The 16034-nt window shown below is 42.9% G+C and overlaps 1 protein-coding gene across 2 annotated transcripts in view; it reads left to right on the top strand.

Moving 5' to 3' along the window:
* ankrd13b (ankyrin repeat domain 13B) overlaps positions 1-14781 on the top strand; it is a 44201-nt gene extending 29420 nt beyond the window's left edge. Inside the window, exons 8-15 of one of the 2 annotated variants that reach the window (XM_036536735.1) lie at positions 4299-4380; positions 11883-11947; positions 12173-12306; positions 12403-12560; positions 12717-12896; positions 13382-13545; positions 13758-13834; positions 14558-14781. In XM_036536735.1, coding sequence (XP_036392628.1) covers positions 4299-4380; positions 11883-11947; positions 12173-12306; positions 12403-12560; positions 12717-12896; positions 13382-13545; positions 13758-13834; positions 14558-14753 — 1056 coding nt within the window. In that variant the 3' untranslated portion in view covers positions 14754-14781. Of the gene's footprint in view, positions 1-4298; positions 4381-11882; positions 11948-12172; positions 12307-12402; positions 12561-12716; positions 12897-13381; positions 13546-13757; positions 13842-14557 lie in introns of both variants that reach the window. The other variant, XM_036536737.1, reaches the window with a different exon arrangement.
* The last annotated feature ends 1253 nt before the right edge of the window (positions 14782-16034 follow it).

Raw genomic sequence — 16034 nt, 5'->3', positions numbered from 1 at the left:
AATGCCAATGCAAATAATATTGAAACCATGCATGTGAAAGTGTGGTACAGCACTCTGTCAGCCATCATAAAACAAGGGTTCTTGGGTTCCCACACTCCTTAGACCTTGAGCGTACTCAAAATAAGTTCTTGAAGATAACAAAATATTGACAGAGATACTTCAGGTAAATTTCATTAAATTTTCGTTGTAATTTAGGGGACCATCTTGAAAAGATTTGTGGTGCTGCTAGCAACAGACCCTGGATCAGAATCTGTTTTCTACTCAGAATTTTTGGATCAAGCAATGATATTCATGGGTACAGAGTGCCAGTGTTGTACAGTTTATCTGTCTTTTTTGTAGGATGGCAAAATGAATGTTAGAATAATTTGTTTTTTTCAGTCAGCTGTTACATCAGTTGCTAAGCAACTAATCCACAGTCCTTTCAGTCCAGTCATTCGCTCACCTTGGTCAGAGCTGAAGAAGAGATGCTTGGATCTTCTTGTTGTGACATATTGTCAAGAATAAACAAGGTTTGACAAGAGTGGTATTCCAGAGCCACTCCAATGCTTTTCAGGTCACCACAGGCCCTTAAGACCTGTATTTCACTCATTCAGGCCACTGCGAAATGACACCAAGCTGTACTCAAACCTTGTCTTGGAATTTTTATATTTTTGCATTTTCCCCCCTTTGTTCACCCAATTTTAGGAGTTCCCAGTTACTCATTTAAGCTTGTCACCACCATAATGAAAACTGCTGACTCCAATAAGGATCGTTGGGAGAGGTGAATGCAATCCCTTGATACCCTTGCTTGACTGTTTTTCAGACTACAAGTCCCATAGTGCACCAGGCAGCATAGGCCATCAGAGGATTAGCACATCCTCCTGGCACTATCTGTGTAACTCCTAGACACAAAAGTGAGTCCCAGGGTGCAGAGAGTGGTGCAATGAGGAGACACTAACCAACTTTCCCACATTTATCCCCAGGGAACTGAAGCCAATTTGTTCCACCGATGTAGGCTCCCGGTCATTGTGGGCAAATGGCATGGCTGGTTTCAAACCTGGGCTGCAGGGCTCAGCCTGCAGTTGAAACAAGCATTTTCACTGTCTGAGTAAAAAGTCAAATTCACAAAGAGACAGTCATTGACTCATTGCACAGAATATTCTGTTTTCCCCAGTAACACTGGGATCATTTTCTACAAGTGAATACATTTTTCCATTACGCTGTTCAGTTTTATAAACATACAAAGCAATTTATGATTAACACAGAGATACCAACCTCAATGAACAGGAAGCTGTAGTGGGATGTGGCAAAGTCAGTAGTGTGCAGCTTCCTTTCTAGTTCTGTCCTGCAGATGGTGTCTCACCTCCTTATGACTGAAAAGCCAGAAGTGACAGAAAATTTTCATGCATCTGACATCATCTCAACCTTTCATTCTCAGACCAATTCAGATTCCCAAGATCCCACCTTGAAGTAATCCACATTTACATTTACATTTATTCATTTGGCAGATGCTTTTATCCAAAGCGACATACAAGTGAGGCAAAGTGTAACACAAGCAAAAAACCATAAGGAGTCAACAATATTAGAAGCGCTGACCAGGTTTCAGTGGTTGGGTAGACAAGGTACAAGTTAGCTGGTAGAGATAACAAATGTGTTAAACCATTAAATGACATTTTTTATAGTTTTATAGGAAACAATTCTAATCAAAGTAACATAGCTTGATATTATCTTAGTCATGTTTTATTTGCTAGGTAAATATAGTTTTAGAGTTTTATGTTTTTTATGGGGTTGGTCACTTATCTTCCCCCTGACATTAAAGGCAGTTTTACACAAAGTACACAATTGTCAGCTGCAGACCTTCCTACCAACGAGGAAGCATTGCCCATTTTGCAACACACCAACATTTGCAATTACAACAGAAAAGTAGAACTAGCCACTGACGGAAATAAAACTAGCTAGCCAGCTTGATAAGCCTGGTTAACTAGCCAATAAAGAAGAAAAATTGGTGCTTGTGTTCTTCATAACTTAAATTGCATCACAAGGGAGAAAAGGAGGAGTTGGAAAACTCCTGGACATTTGGAAAAATTGCAAATGCACTTGGATTTGTGAGTTTTCATCACCATTGTGCTAATGTGCTGGTGGTGGGTGATCAGAACTTGTAAAGGAGTAGTGGTGAATATTCGGGGCGCGGCAACATTTTGGCATAGTGCAGTTGGCAGTTTAAATGCATTCGCATTTACAGCGCTTTAGCCCTGGCGGAAAGCCCAGCATCATGTCTGTCATGATTTTTTATCAAGCACCTCCTGTCAGCTTCTCAGGTTAAACTATGAGAGATGTAGGAGAGCCATCTGCTGACATACAGCAATGTTTAATTAACGCTGTTAACAATTTCAGTGATGTCAGTGGTTGCTTTCATAGCAGAGTTTTGAAATCTGTGTCAGTGTGATCCCCACGGTACGACGGATCAAGAAGTACAGCTGTTAGGTTGAGTGGATTCCGATTTTGAATGGAAGTGATGCAATCCTCTTCCCCTCCCACTGGGCTTGAGAGAGGACAGCACCAATACTCTGATTTGACACACCGGTGTCCAGTATAAACTGACTATCTGTCACGCTGTATGCCAGAAGGTGTTCTGTGGTCAGACAGTGCTTGAGTTGTTCAGACGCACACCGTTGCTTCTCTCATAGGTGATATCGATCACATTTTTTCAGCAGGAGAGGTAGCAAATGGCAGTGTCTGCAAATGATGTTATGAATCACCTATATTTGTTGGAGAGATGAAGGAAGGCAGGACAGTGGCAGGATGACTCCAGTGTTGAACACCCTTAGTCAGGGTGGGTTTCATTTCAATGAACAAATTCACTCACTGCCTTTAGTCTGTAACCCATAGCCATCAAAACTAACTTAACTGGTGTCTCAGAAATGTCACCAATGTCCAAACAGATGCTTTCCATTGCAAGTCTTATTGCATCTGATCAATTCAGGTTAGTTTAGTTTAGTTAAACTTACATTATTTCATTTGATTAATGACAGACATGAATGTTCATTCATGTGCATTTGATATTGGTCCAGTTGAACCTTTGTGGGCCAGTGAGCTGGTGATTCACAAACACAGTGGACCAATGCAAAGAGTGCTTTGTGTTGCCTCACTTCAGGCATCTACAGGTTAAAAGCATGTTCTAAATGGAATCTATTAACAGGGTTATGTCAATGTCAAGTAGATTTACTAAAGATCAATGCAAACATTCACTGTTGTAACTGCACAAATTTGTGAAATGGTGAAACGTAATGAAGCTGGGACCATATATCAAATTATTGATAATTATCACTAACATCGTGAACGATGTAACTACAAAATGTAGTTATCTAGATGTTTTCTTTTTTATTCTTTCCTTTTATAATGGCCACCATTTGCAGTTCATTGAACTGAATTGCAGTCTTCATTGATCCTTGGATCCTGGAAGTGGAAGGAGATGAGGCCTAATTCGGCCAAGGTGCTCACCTTGGGCACAGACTGGGCTCTCTCTGGCACCCTGCAATTCTGATAATGTCAGCGCAATGGTGCCTACCCCCCAATGAGTTCACACTCCTCTGTAGGGTGCTGTGTGACTCACAGTGTGAAAAAATCTGCTGGCTGCATGCAAGTATTTTGGAGGATTGCATTTTAGGATAGGTAATATAAGCCAAAAGCTCTGCTAGACAGGTGCAATGCATGGAACGAAGATAAATTCGACCACTTTTCTGCCCACTGGGTATGAGACAGGTTTTTCACAGTTCCTTGCCTTGACTTCTCTTAAGTGCTCTGTCATTCTCAGACCATTTTAAATTACTATACTGATGGTTGGCAACATGATATAGCATATTAAGCAGTTTTTACAAGTTTTAAAGAAGGTGCTGTACCCTTCAATGCACTTAAAGAGTATAGTACTTTCTTTTATGGTATAGATGAGTGTGGGAGCCCTTTCTAAACTGGCATGGCCATGTTTGTTACATTACCTTACATTACTGTTATTTAACAGATGCTCTTATCCTGAGCAACTTACATAGTTCACAGTTTTTTTACATGTTATCCAATTATACAGCTGGATGTTTACTGAGGCAATTCTAGGTTAAGTACCTTGCCCAAGGGTACAGCTCAAGCATAGAATCAAACCAATGACCTTTCACTTATGGATCCTGCTCCTAGCTGCTATCCTGCACTGCCACTCGTGAAAATGTTATGCATACCTTTAAACTACTTTCCCTATTGTTTGCTCGAATCCACCTCCTCATCCTCTGCTTTAAGATATCGTCCTCTTGCTTTCGCTGTCTCCTTCTCAGGTGTATGGTGCCTCTAATGTCGAGCTGATTACTCGAACTCGGACTGACCATCTTACTGAACAGCACAAAGCCAAGCCCAAAGGTACATCTCGCCATCGTTTTCAGCTGGGCTGTGTGGTGTCTGTGAATAGTTTCTTTAGTGATGTAAATAAGTCAATACACCGAGAGGCCTTAAAAATGCAACAAATTATTCTGGCTGAGATTTTTAGTAAACAAGAATGGATTTATCTGTTCTATTTAGTGGATTTATTTAATTTTATTTGATTTAATAAAGAGGGAATTATTTGTCAGGCAGGACAAATGAACTGTACATAATGAAGGTGCAGTTATAATACATTTATTTTCAAACCCATATTCAAATCAAGGGAGATGCACACACAGTTCAGAACTGCCTATTGTTTGTTGTCTGGCCATTGCTGGTCACAAATTCAACCTGCCTGCCTGCCAACTAGTGCATAGCAAAGTGTATATTGCCAAAAGAGATTGACATTCCTTCCTTCAGATTCTTCCTTCAGGCAGTTGAATTTGCTTGACTGATGGATAAGAAATGAGGTTAGTTATTTTTGATGGTAAATTGATCATCTTTTAATACAATTCATTCCACTTATAAGAAGTGCTGATATAAAAATCAACAACATATAATGATCAAAAACACAGAGAAATGTTTTTTTTCCTATGCTACCACTGTTTAAATGCTCCATGTGAAAGAATCATGGAATCTGCTTTTATGCATCATTTTGAGTTCATTCATATTAGCATATGTTATGATAATTAATCAAGTGCAGTGGTGCATAATAATTAAAAAATTCGAGTAATGTGATTTTGAAATGCAGTGATTCTCTTATTTCATAGTAATTACCAAAGTGCTGAGCATGTAAAAATTTTGAGAAATAATCTGGGCAGTTAGGCAAAATGTGGAATGTCTACTAACATGGCAGGAAAAAGAAAGCATTCTACTGACGAAAAGTGCTGCCTTCTTATGTCTTACAATGCTCATCATGAAATCAAAGAGCTGCAGCTGGGAAATTGGGCATTCCACAATCTATGCTTTCTATGACTGTAGAAGACTGAGCATCGAGACAGGAGATAAAATATGAATGTGAACCATTCATATTCCATTATGGAGGTGCTCAAAATAATTAAGGTGAGTCAAGTTATTATTTTGTGGTTGAATTTAGACTGCAGCTAGGCATTGTAGCCCATACAGCTCTAGCAGTTTGCAGGGTGACATTCAAATAATTAACGTGAGTCATGCTTGAAGAATTTAGCGTTAATTTGTTTAAAACATAAAACTACAACTTTACCCATTGAATTCCACTGCTTATAAGAGTCAGATCCTACTGGACAGATGTGTTCTTACAAGTGGGGCACACTATATATACTTATGAAATTTGGGAGCCAGAATTGTTTATTGTGTTTTTAAGTCTCCCTGTGTGCGTGTGTGTGTGTGTGTGTGTGTGTGTGTGTGTGTGTGTGTGTGTGTGTGTGTGAAAGAGAGAGAGAGAGCTTGCTGGTCTGTGTACATATGGAAAATATTTTGTGTGCCATGTGACTGCGTATACCTGAGTTTCTCTCAGTGTTTTGTGTCTGGTGTACAGTATTCTTGCTTTGTGTAATATAGTGGTGCTTCAGCCTTACCCTCTCAGAATCTGCTTACTAACCCTTATGTCAAGCATACACTGCATGAAATTGCTCAGATTTAGTAAAATCTGGATATTGCGATCTCTCAACTAATATAGGACATCCTGACAATATTACATTACCTCACTGTCATTTATGGATTAAGTAACTTGTTCAATGGTACAGCAGCAGTGCCCCAGTGGTGAATCACACCAGCCACCTTTCACTTACAAGCCATGCTCCTTCCCACTGTGCTACACTGTGCCCCTGTATTCTGATATGTCTGAAATTTGCTGACATCCACACTGCATGATTGGGTGTGAGAGTGAGACTCTACGAGGTAACCAGTCTGTGGGCAATAGGCAATAGGTAGCGGGGACAAATGCAGATAAGAATGAACAACAATGGCGAAGAGGAAGCTGGCACAGTCTGTCAGAGTAAGAACCCGGTCCATGCGGAGAAGCTCCTCGAGTAGCTGCTGATGCAGGACTGTCTGTGTGACACGCTGACTGTACAAGACCATAGCCAATGAACTTAGGCTGCATATTCTTTGGCAGTGTGTCATAACATTCAGTTAGCCAATAAACAGTTAATATGAAAGTTTTTTTTTTCTTCAGCTAAAGGCAATATTGTCTCTGATTTATAGATAGACAGATCGATATACGTACACAGGTATCTATGTATATACACATTTACATTTATATTTTACCCATTAAAGATGTGGATGATAACGGCATACATTACACCCATAACTCCAGGTAGCACGTACTGAAGTGTCAGCTGTCAGTGGCACACTGTGTTATTAAGAAAACGTTTGGAGTGCTCCTCTGGGAATGGAGAGGTTTGGTGGCACGTTGCAATACACCACAATCTCCTCCTCCAATGTCAGAGGCTGGCTCGTAATGAACCCCCTCCTCTTGCTCCTGCCTTCCGTGAAATTGCAGTTTTAATTAGTCTCTCCACCTGAGAGCGTTTGAACGGCAGTCTGCGCTGGAGACGGGTCCTCTCCATCCCTGATGGGCTTGCCATCAGAAGAACACTGTTACCCATCCAGCTAGGTCTGACGTAATGAGTAAAGCCGTGCTGCCACCCTATCCTGCCAGCTACCTCAGCCGAGTAAGATGTGCATCTTTCAAACCTCTCTGCACTTCAGTGATGCCGAAGGCGATACACGAGATTGGATGTGGGTTGATGGTTCTGCTGACTGTATCTGAAAATTTGCTAACTTTTTTTTTACTGATCCACCTTAAACTGCAGTTAGTTACCATGGCTCCATCCCCCTCCCCCTGTGAATGGCTGTGATCACATTATTGGGAATTGAGACTTTGAAGGTCAGAGTGGACGGATGTGATGAAGCCGTTTGCTGAGCCGTTTGAGGCGTGAGCCGGTCAGGCGTGCGGAGGATGTGCCCGCCGGGAACAGGACAGGATGGAGGCGGCGAGTTGTTTGGGAGGACTGATGGGAATATGGAGTTTGAATTGGATTATGGAAGCTCCTTTTCCTTGTTAGTTGGAGTGGATGATTCAGGAGAGGAGGAGGTCAGAGCGGGGATGAGCTGGAGCGGGTTTGCGATGTGCTCCTGGTGGTGAATTCCTGAATTTCCACTGGGTGAAATGGGACAGCGGATCTGTAGTTGAATTTTTGTGTCTCCATACATTTGGATCATGTAGGATGAACTGATTGTTAAATTAAAAGATGTAAATTAAAAGATGGAGAAATGGCCTAATGTTTAGTGATTTGAGTGACCCCTATGGACGATGCTGTGGGCTGCAGCCCTGTCAGTCTGAACAAGTACAGGTGAAATACCTGCATCCCCTGAAATTATTATTATAATATAATATAATAATATAATATAATAATAATTATAAATTATTATTATTTCTGAAAATTCTGTGAGCCGCCTTTACTCTGAGGAGAGCAATGGCCACACTAAAGCGGAAGGAGAAAATGGTGTCAGAGGGGAGCTGTGGGTCTTTGGGGGAAGACCAAGTCATGGTAGAAATGTTATGCCATTGACTTGTGACTCATGAATAGCCCAACCCTACAGGAAGTGCTCAGGACGACCAACTCTGGAAAGGGATTGAATGGAGAAGGCAAGAGATGATGCACTTTGTGAACTTAAGATGACTCAGAATGATAGCTACATTTCATGCTAAGGTTAACATTAGTTAACATAACTAATGTATTCGTTTTCATGAATAAATGATCAATTGATACATGTGCAATGTAGACTTGGTAAATAATTTACAAATACATACACACGACTACTGTGTGCTTGATACCAAACGTTCCAAAACTAGGTCGATGTTTTACACCATTATCATGCATAAGAAGCTGCCATGGCACATTAATTCACTGTTGCTGTGAATTATGCATTAATTAGGCGTAATGGTGTGAGTGGTTTCCACTTTACTGTAGGGAGCACAAAAAGGATGAATTCAAAATGAAGTGCCATAAGGTAATGCCTAACAAATTGCCATTACACATTAGCTGGTCACTGGTAAAGGTAAGAATAATAACCAATATATTAGTACACGTAAATGAATGCAATCTTAATGTAAATAATAATAATAATAATAATAATAATAATAATAATAATACAAACTTTATGTGTAAAAGCTGAGCAGTCACATCCAGCTCAGGAGTGAGAGGAGAGGAGAGAAATATGAGATGATGCGAGCAGGTTTGTTTGCAGGGAGTCAGGTGGTGAACGCTATGGAATTGAGGAGAGTGAAATTCCAGCGTAGTTCAGGGGGCAGACATTTTGTCAGGAGAGCGAGGCATACTGAGCTTAGCAGAAATGGAGAGCAAAGCGGCAAGACTTGAAACGGGAGATGAAGGGGACTGATGAAGAGGATGTCATCGAGACGATGCAGGAGGAAGGGCAACCGATAACCGTTAGGTTTTTGAATGTTCTTGGGCCCAAGTGTAACGGGAAGTCTCTCTGAACACATGGCGGGGATGAGGATGAAGGGGCATCGCTCTGAAGGCGCTGATGGCGTCATCCCTGCACAGCTGAGCGTCACAGCTGGCACGGCAGATGAGTTTGATGGCATTATCTGTTGAAGAGTGCTGTAGGACAAATTCTGTACTGGGGATAAACTCATTTGCACATAGGATGTACATTTACAAGCATTCATTTTACCTGACCTGTCTTTGAGTTCACAAAGCACTCCAGGGAAATAGAAGTAGCTCAGCTTCAATATAGGGCCGCCTAAAGGCAAACAGCTACTGTTGCTACAGTCCTTGATCTTTCCTTTGCTTCCCCTATGTGTTATAAATAGCAAATCTTTTTCTCTTCAGACAGCAATTCCCGAAAAAAGGTGAAACTCTTTAAACTGAAACTGCTGCCAACTTGCTTTGCATGTAGTAGTGCAGTCCGGAGACAGATTTCACCGTAGTGGAGTGTATAGGGGAGTAGTAAAACTCAGTAAAGAAGTCAGTGAAGACCAATTTGTGTTCATACCAGAGAGATTTCGGTGGCAGACAGAAATCAGAATGGGGCAGGTGGTTAAAGAGAGTGACTGGGATGAGGTAAAGCTGGCAGTGTGGCTGGGGAAAACGTACTTGGGTAGCAGGGAGGAGCCTGCAAACAGGTGGAGGAAGGGAAACTGGGGTACATGAGAGGGGAGTACGAGGTTAGGCAAGCTAGGGGCTGCCTGGAGCACCGGTCACAGAGGGAGAGGCCAGCAGTGTGGTTGGTACGACAGGGCAAGGAGGCCGAAAGGGCAGAAACCAGAGCCGGTGGCGTGGAAACAGGGCGTGGCATCTAGAGCAGGGATCCCCAGTATAAGGAGCGCTGGTGGTGGAGACCAATGCCAGGACAACAGCAAAAGTGACTGCTGCACCGTGAGAAGGAACGGAAGAGGCAGCACTGCCAGGCCAGCGGGGGCAGTGGTGTCCCATGTGGCAGGAAGGGCTTTTTGGAACATCACCCACAAGTGACACAAGTGAGGTTGTAGGAGCCCATGTAGAGTGAATACAGGGTTGCCCTGAGTCGGTTTGGTTAAATGGAACACCTATGGCCCTTTGGGCCAGCTTCAGGTGGGTCCAAGGAGGAGGAAGGAGACCCATGGATACCAAGTCTAACAGAGGAAGTGGCAGCAAGGTGGCAACGGGCTGGGACGGTCAAGCAGGTGATAGGATCTTATTGTTCAGATGTAAACAGTCTATTATGACGAAATCTATTATGACGAAATGGATTTGCAGCAAACAGCATTGATGGCAAGCAACAGGCTATGAACTAATTAACAAGGTGGAGTCAGGAGCAACAGAAAAATTTGAATCGGCTGATGCAAAAAGAAAAAGAGGGTAGTGGGTGGTTTATATATATCATTGGCTGGTGTGGATTGGTTTGGGGAGAGTAAGTGTGGATATAGGAATTTCCTTTCCCTCCTGATCTTCAGTTAAACTTCCATTAATTGAGCACAAAGTAAATGTTCTCATCTGGCCATCCCAATCTCCATAGCTCAGTCCAGTCAAACCTGTATTTTGAGCTCCAGAGAGCAGATCCAGAGGGTAATAAGGACAGTGTCAGTGAGAGTGTGAATGAGAGCAAAGGCTTAAGTTTTTATACCTATTAGGTATCTTAGTTTATTGAGTTGTGTGGAGGTTAGTCACATCTCCCCTTACATCCAACATCCAGGTTACTCTCAGGTGCCACACAAGCTGCTAGAGGTGCTAATAGGCAGGAAACTTGCTTGCACCATCATTAAAAAGGAACATAACTGAATAATGTGTTCCACCTCTGTGGACTCTAGGCTGGTGCCTTATGACACAGACCACCTAGCCTTGAACTGTAGGACTCAGCCTGGCTGATTCTCTCAGGAGAGTAACTTACTTTAAACACAACGTGAATAGTCGTAATAGCTTACATTGAGCTTATATTAATATTAATATCTTCACTTTATCCAATACATTTTTTTAAGTATCTGTTTCTCCTCTGTGTTCAGGAAGGTAACTTAATCGCATGTAACTGACGGTTCCAATAACTTTTTTTCCTTGTCACCAACATCAGCAACTCGTGGCAACTTTTCAGCAGCTACATTTTATATGTAACGCTAGTTCAAAGGGCAGATACAACACTTAACACAAAGCAAGACAGTCTTAGATCAAAGATGTCATTTACTCTCTTGCAATGTATTCATGTATTAGATTATCTTTAGGGTTTTATTTTGCACTTGGATGTCTTTCCTGTAAATATCATAAATGTTTATTGTGTAAAGGATTCTGTTATTTCCAGGACTCATAGTACAGTTGAAATACATTTTTTACTCTTTTTTTCTGGTGCATTCAGATGACCATTCTGTTTAGATGAAAAAGTCAGTATGCTACATTTAGATCAAACCACACCCCCAAAAAGTCATGCAGCCCTTGTCAGCTGCACTCCCACACAAGCACTGAGAGGTGCAAGAAAGAGGCTTTATGACATCTGAACCTTTTTATAGTCCATAATACCAGCTTTGCACTGCTCGCCTACAATGGGTCATTCCAGCATGTGTTAAAAACCTTGAGAATGAGGCCTAAAGAGGCAACTTCTGAATTTGTACACGGCATTGGCTCAAATGTGTGTTTCAGCAAAGACACTGGTCTGTCAGTTTTATCTTCTGCCCCCAGATTTTTTCTGGAGGACATAACACGGCCCCTGATGCACGTTGTCTACTGGAAGCCATATTTACGTGAAGTACTGAGGTGCTTTAGGCATCCATGTGATTCAAAATGGCCACACACATCCTGACAAAACAACTTATTACACATTGTTTGTTTAATGCTTGTGTAAATTTCTCTGTACCATTTTGAAGCATAGTTGATACTCTGTAAAGAACAATGATGGGGATGTTTCTTTTCGTCTTTGAGCCAGAGGTGAAGCCGAAAGGTATACAGCAGTGTGAGTTTTATGCGCTTATAAAAGTCTGTCAGGTATTTGCTTGTAGATAAGGTGTTATTGGTGTGAAATTCTCTCAGGCAGTAAGACGCCCCTGCAGTCCTTCTTGGGAATTGCGGAGCAGCACATGGGCTCAAACAACGGGGTGAGTGGGCTTAGCCTAATAACATTACATCATCATTATTACTGCACCCAAGTGTGTTTATTAAATTGCAATGAATCACAGGATTGCTTACCATGGAGTAATAGTTAATATTCATGTGCACATAATGGCCAAACAATTCTTTCCTCCTCTCAAAACTTAGATGAATTTGAATTATGCTGGTGTAATATTGATGAGGCCCCCCTCTGTCCACCCTCTCTCTCTCAGACCCTGGTGACTCAAATGTCCTGCCCCCTCACCAATCCCACCTCCCTAACAGCCGAGGAGTACTTCAACCCCAACATGTCCCTCAGTCCCCGAGACATTGGGTACCCCTGCCAGCTCACCACCAAGACGCAGAGGTGACTTCCATCCTCAGATTTCCACAGTTCCCAAACTATTATGGTCAAAGGTCAAAGGTCAAAGTAATTTTTTTTGATGATGTGATGTGATGTCAGGTTCAAGGCGAAGCTGTGGCTGTGTGAATCCCACCCCCTGTCACTGGCGGAGCAGGTGGCGCCCATCATCGACCTGATGGCCATCTCTAATGCACTCTTCGCTAAGCTGAGGGACTTCATCAACCTGCGACTACCTCCTGGCTTCCCTGTCAAGATTGGTGAGTCGAAATAGGACACAGGCCGGAGAGGTCACAGTGAGGACTACTTTCAAGCCAGTGTATTCTTCACCTGCTGTTGGCATTAAGGGTCGTTGACCTCACCCAAATTTCTCATAAATGATCTCTGTGTGAAATATCTACTCTTTGCCTCAACAGAGATCCCCATTTACCATATCCTGAATGCACGCATCACCTTTGGGAACCTGAATGGCTGTGAGGATGGTGGGGGGACGGGAACAGTAGACTCTGAGGGGGCTGGGCAGAGGGACAGTCCCAGGACAGACACCCCCTCACCCAGCAGCGACTCTTCCAGTGTCTCCAGCTCCAGCTCCACTAGTGAGCGTCACCTGCATGCTGGCTTATTATGCTCACCACACTCACACACACAAACTGACACTTACACACTTCACAAGGTCACCACACTTGTTGAAATACTGCATCACATTCACTGTTGTTATTCTCTCATGCACGGTCACCGCACACACTTTGCACTCACCACACCTGCACACGTTCACACACTTTATCACGCTGACTACACTTGCACACTTACGCCCCATCCTTACACCTCCATTAATAGGGTGCACATCAATGGGTTTTACTTATGGAAAGACATCAAGCTATATTGATTGAACAAAAAAAATGACTACCATATTATGACCATTGTGTGGAAATCCAACAAATGTCAAATTCCATTGGATTACGTGTTCAAATAACCAAGAGTTATAAATGCTTTGCTTAACACAAAAACTTACACACAGTACAAATACTGTTTTCCATAACAGACGCTCTTACTTTTGCACATGTGTGTGTCTCCCTCCTAGCCTCGTGCCGTGGAGGAGAGATCCCCTCGTGCGTGTTTGAAGCCCCGCAGGGTTACAGCGTACTGGGCGGCAACCACGGGGACAACATGCGCGAGGAGGAGGACGACCTGCTGCAGTTTGCCATCCAGCAGAGCCTGCTGGAGGCTGGGTCTGAGTACGACCAGGTCAGAGAAACTCCCTGCAGTCTGCCGGCCGCCAGGAAGACTGGCGCTCACACTTAGCACGGCAGCCAGGCAGGCAGAGCAAACAGGCAGTGCGAAAAATGAATGATGAAGGCGGCACCACTTCTGTTTATTTCATGTTGACACATGAAGACACTGAGAGTAATGTCAAGCGGAAGATGTTCTGAATGTGTCCCCCTTTGCTCTGTCTGTAGGTGACCATCTGGGAGGCTCTGACAAACAGCAAACCTGGCACACACCCCCTGCCCTGTGACTCCAGTTGCCTCAAAAGGTCTTCTGTCAGTATACTTCTGCTGTCTATCGTCAATACAAGCTAGCTGAAGCATGGTCCCTGAATTCACTGTGCACAGTGTAGTAGCTGGCACTGCAACATACAATAATACCATGCTTTCATTGTCGCTTTTACATCACAAGTTTCACTCTTCACTATCCTCTAATCGTGCACTACTCTGTGTGCTTAAACTCCACGAACACTGTCTAACACTGTCTTCATTCACATTGAACTAATTTTTGATTTTTCCTGACACACTGTGTCTGGATCTCAGTTTCTCAACTTCATTGGCTTTGCTTTGAACCCCATTATTTTTCAGGAAGTGACACGATTGTATTCTACAAAGCTGCATCTAGAAGATATTGTATATATTTTAAAGACCACATTTTGCTAAAAGCATATGACTGTCAATGAACAGGCCTGGACCCTAAAAACAGCCCATTTTGCCGGTGGGTCCTGGCAGGCGTTTGAGGTATTCACAGTGTCAGCTGTGTAAGCATAATTTATGTACACCACAGCAGTTAAGGTCCAGTAATGCAGACTTCAACTCATATTTAAAGACAACATGATTAATCATGTCCTGTCAAGCTTATGTATTCATTCTTAATTTTACAACGCAAGGCCAAAGTGAATAGTCAGGCCCATACTGTGGACTCTGACTCAATGTGGTCTCTAATGTGGGCTGAGTGCTGACTCTAATACCTGTCTCTTTCACCCACCCAGGACCCCACAGCATAAACCCTGCCCCACTGCCAGCCCCCAAGGCCCGGCAGCCAAAAAGGCCCCGAGCAGCTATGACGAGCAGCTGCGTCTGGCCATGGAGCTGTCGGCGCGGGAGCAGGAGGAGGCGCAGTTCAAGCAGAGGCAGGAGGAGGAGGAGCTACAGCGCATCATCCAGCTGTCGCTCATGGAGAAGTGAAGCCCTGCCCACCGAGCGGGGGATGGGATAGCGGAACAGGAGGTGAAGTGGGCGGGGGGGGGGGGGACTCTTCCAGAATTAGCACAGGATGGAAGGGGATTCAGATTTAATCAATGCGTCGTTCTGTCCTGTCAATTCCCAACCTTCTCACCCTCCGCTCCCTCTCCCTGTCCACAATCAATGCCTGTAAGGTAATGGACTCAGCAGTGCAGTCCATGCCAGTTGAAGGACTGTAACGACTACCCCCCCTCTGGTGGAATTCTGCATACGCTGTGCAAGTTTAACAAAAATAAAAAAGTACAATGAAATAAAATTTAAAAAAAACCTCGTGTAAGGACAGCACAAGACTGTGCAAGACCTATGTGTGTGTGTTTGTGTGTGCGTATAGGTATATGTGAGTGGAGGAATGAGGGGGGCTGAGTTTGCTAACCACATGCACAGGCCTAGATACCTAGCAAGCAGCCACCTCCAGAGGCACAGCGAGAGGGTGAATGTCAGCGTCAGGATAGGGAGAGGGATGTTGACCAAACCTGTCGTTTCTTCCATTTTTAATGGACTGGTTAGGCATTTTTTTGTATAAAATTGAATAGTACTGTAAGGACACTTAACCTGGGTGAGCTGTTATGACTGTTACTGGTAGGAATAACTGGTTAGAATATTAGCCCCATCACTGGGCTGGTGCTGCAAGATGGCGGCAGCCCCACATGCCCGGTATTGTGCCCCGAAAGCAAATATTAGTTTAATAACACTTTATCTGATTTTTTTTTTTTTAACCAAGAAAATGAAACAGTGACCAACAGTGATTTTAGAATATCTGAAGAGACAAGGTAATACTGGAAAAAAAATCAGACAAATATAGTTTCAATTTGTTTTCTGTGCAATAATGCTCCAGGCAGAGGGTCAGGGAACAATGTGGAGGAGGACTTTTTTGAAACGTGAAACTTCCAGACCTTGATGAGACTTCTGAGCAGTGAGGCCAGATATGTCAGAATGAGAGACTGGTGTGTTTTTATAGCCCTGCTGAGCAAGGTGGGTGGGAATGGCAGTTGGACTACATTTTATTTTACAGTACACATTTAACCACAGAACAGCTAAGTAGAATGGACTGAAACTGTAATATAATCACAATCATTGGCAATTTATTACTACTGTGACAAATCATTTTACCATTTATTCATTTCAGCTGTGTTTAATTGTTATGTGGAAATAAGTTATTTCATAATAGCTGAGTAATTTATTATTTCAGTTCAATAATTCAGTAGTTACCACACAGTGTTCTGT

The sequence above is a fragment of the Megalops cyprinoides genome, chromosome 9 (genome assembly GCF_013368585.1).
Source record: "Megalops cyprinoides isolate fMegCyp1 chromosome 9, fMegCyp1.pri, whole genome shotgun sequence".
Classification (NCBI taxonomy): domain Eukaryota; kingdom Metazoa; phylum Chordata; class Actinopteri; order Elopiformes; family Megalopidae; genus Megalops; species Megalops cyprinoides.
Note: the sequence above shows the minus strand (reverse complement) of the source record. Positions and strands in the feature narration are given on the sequence as shown.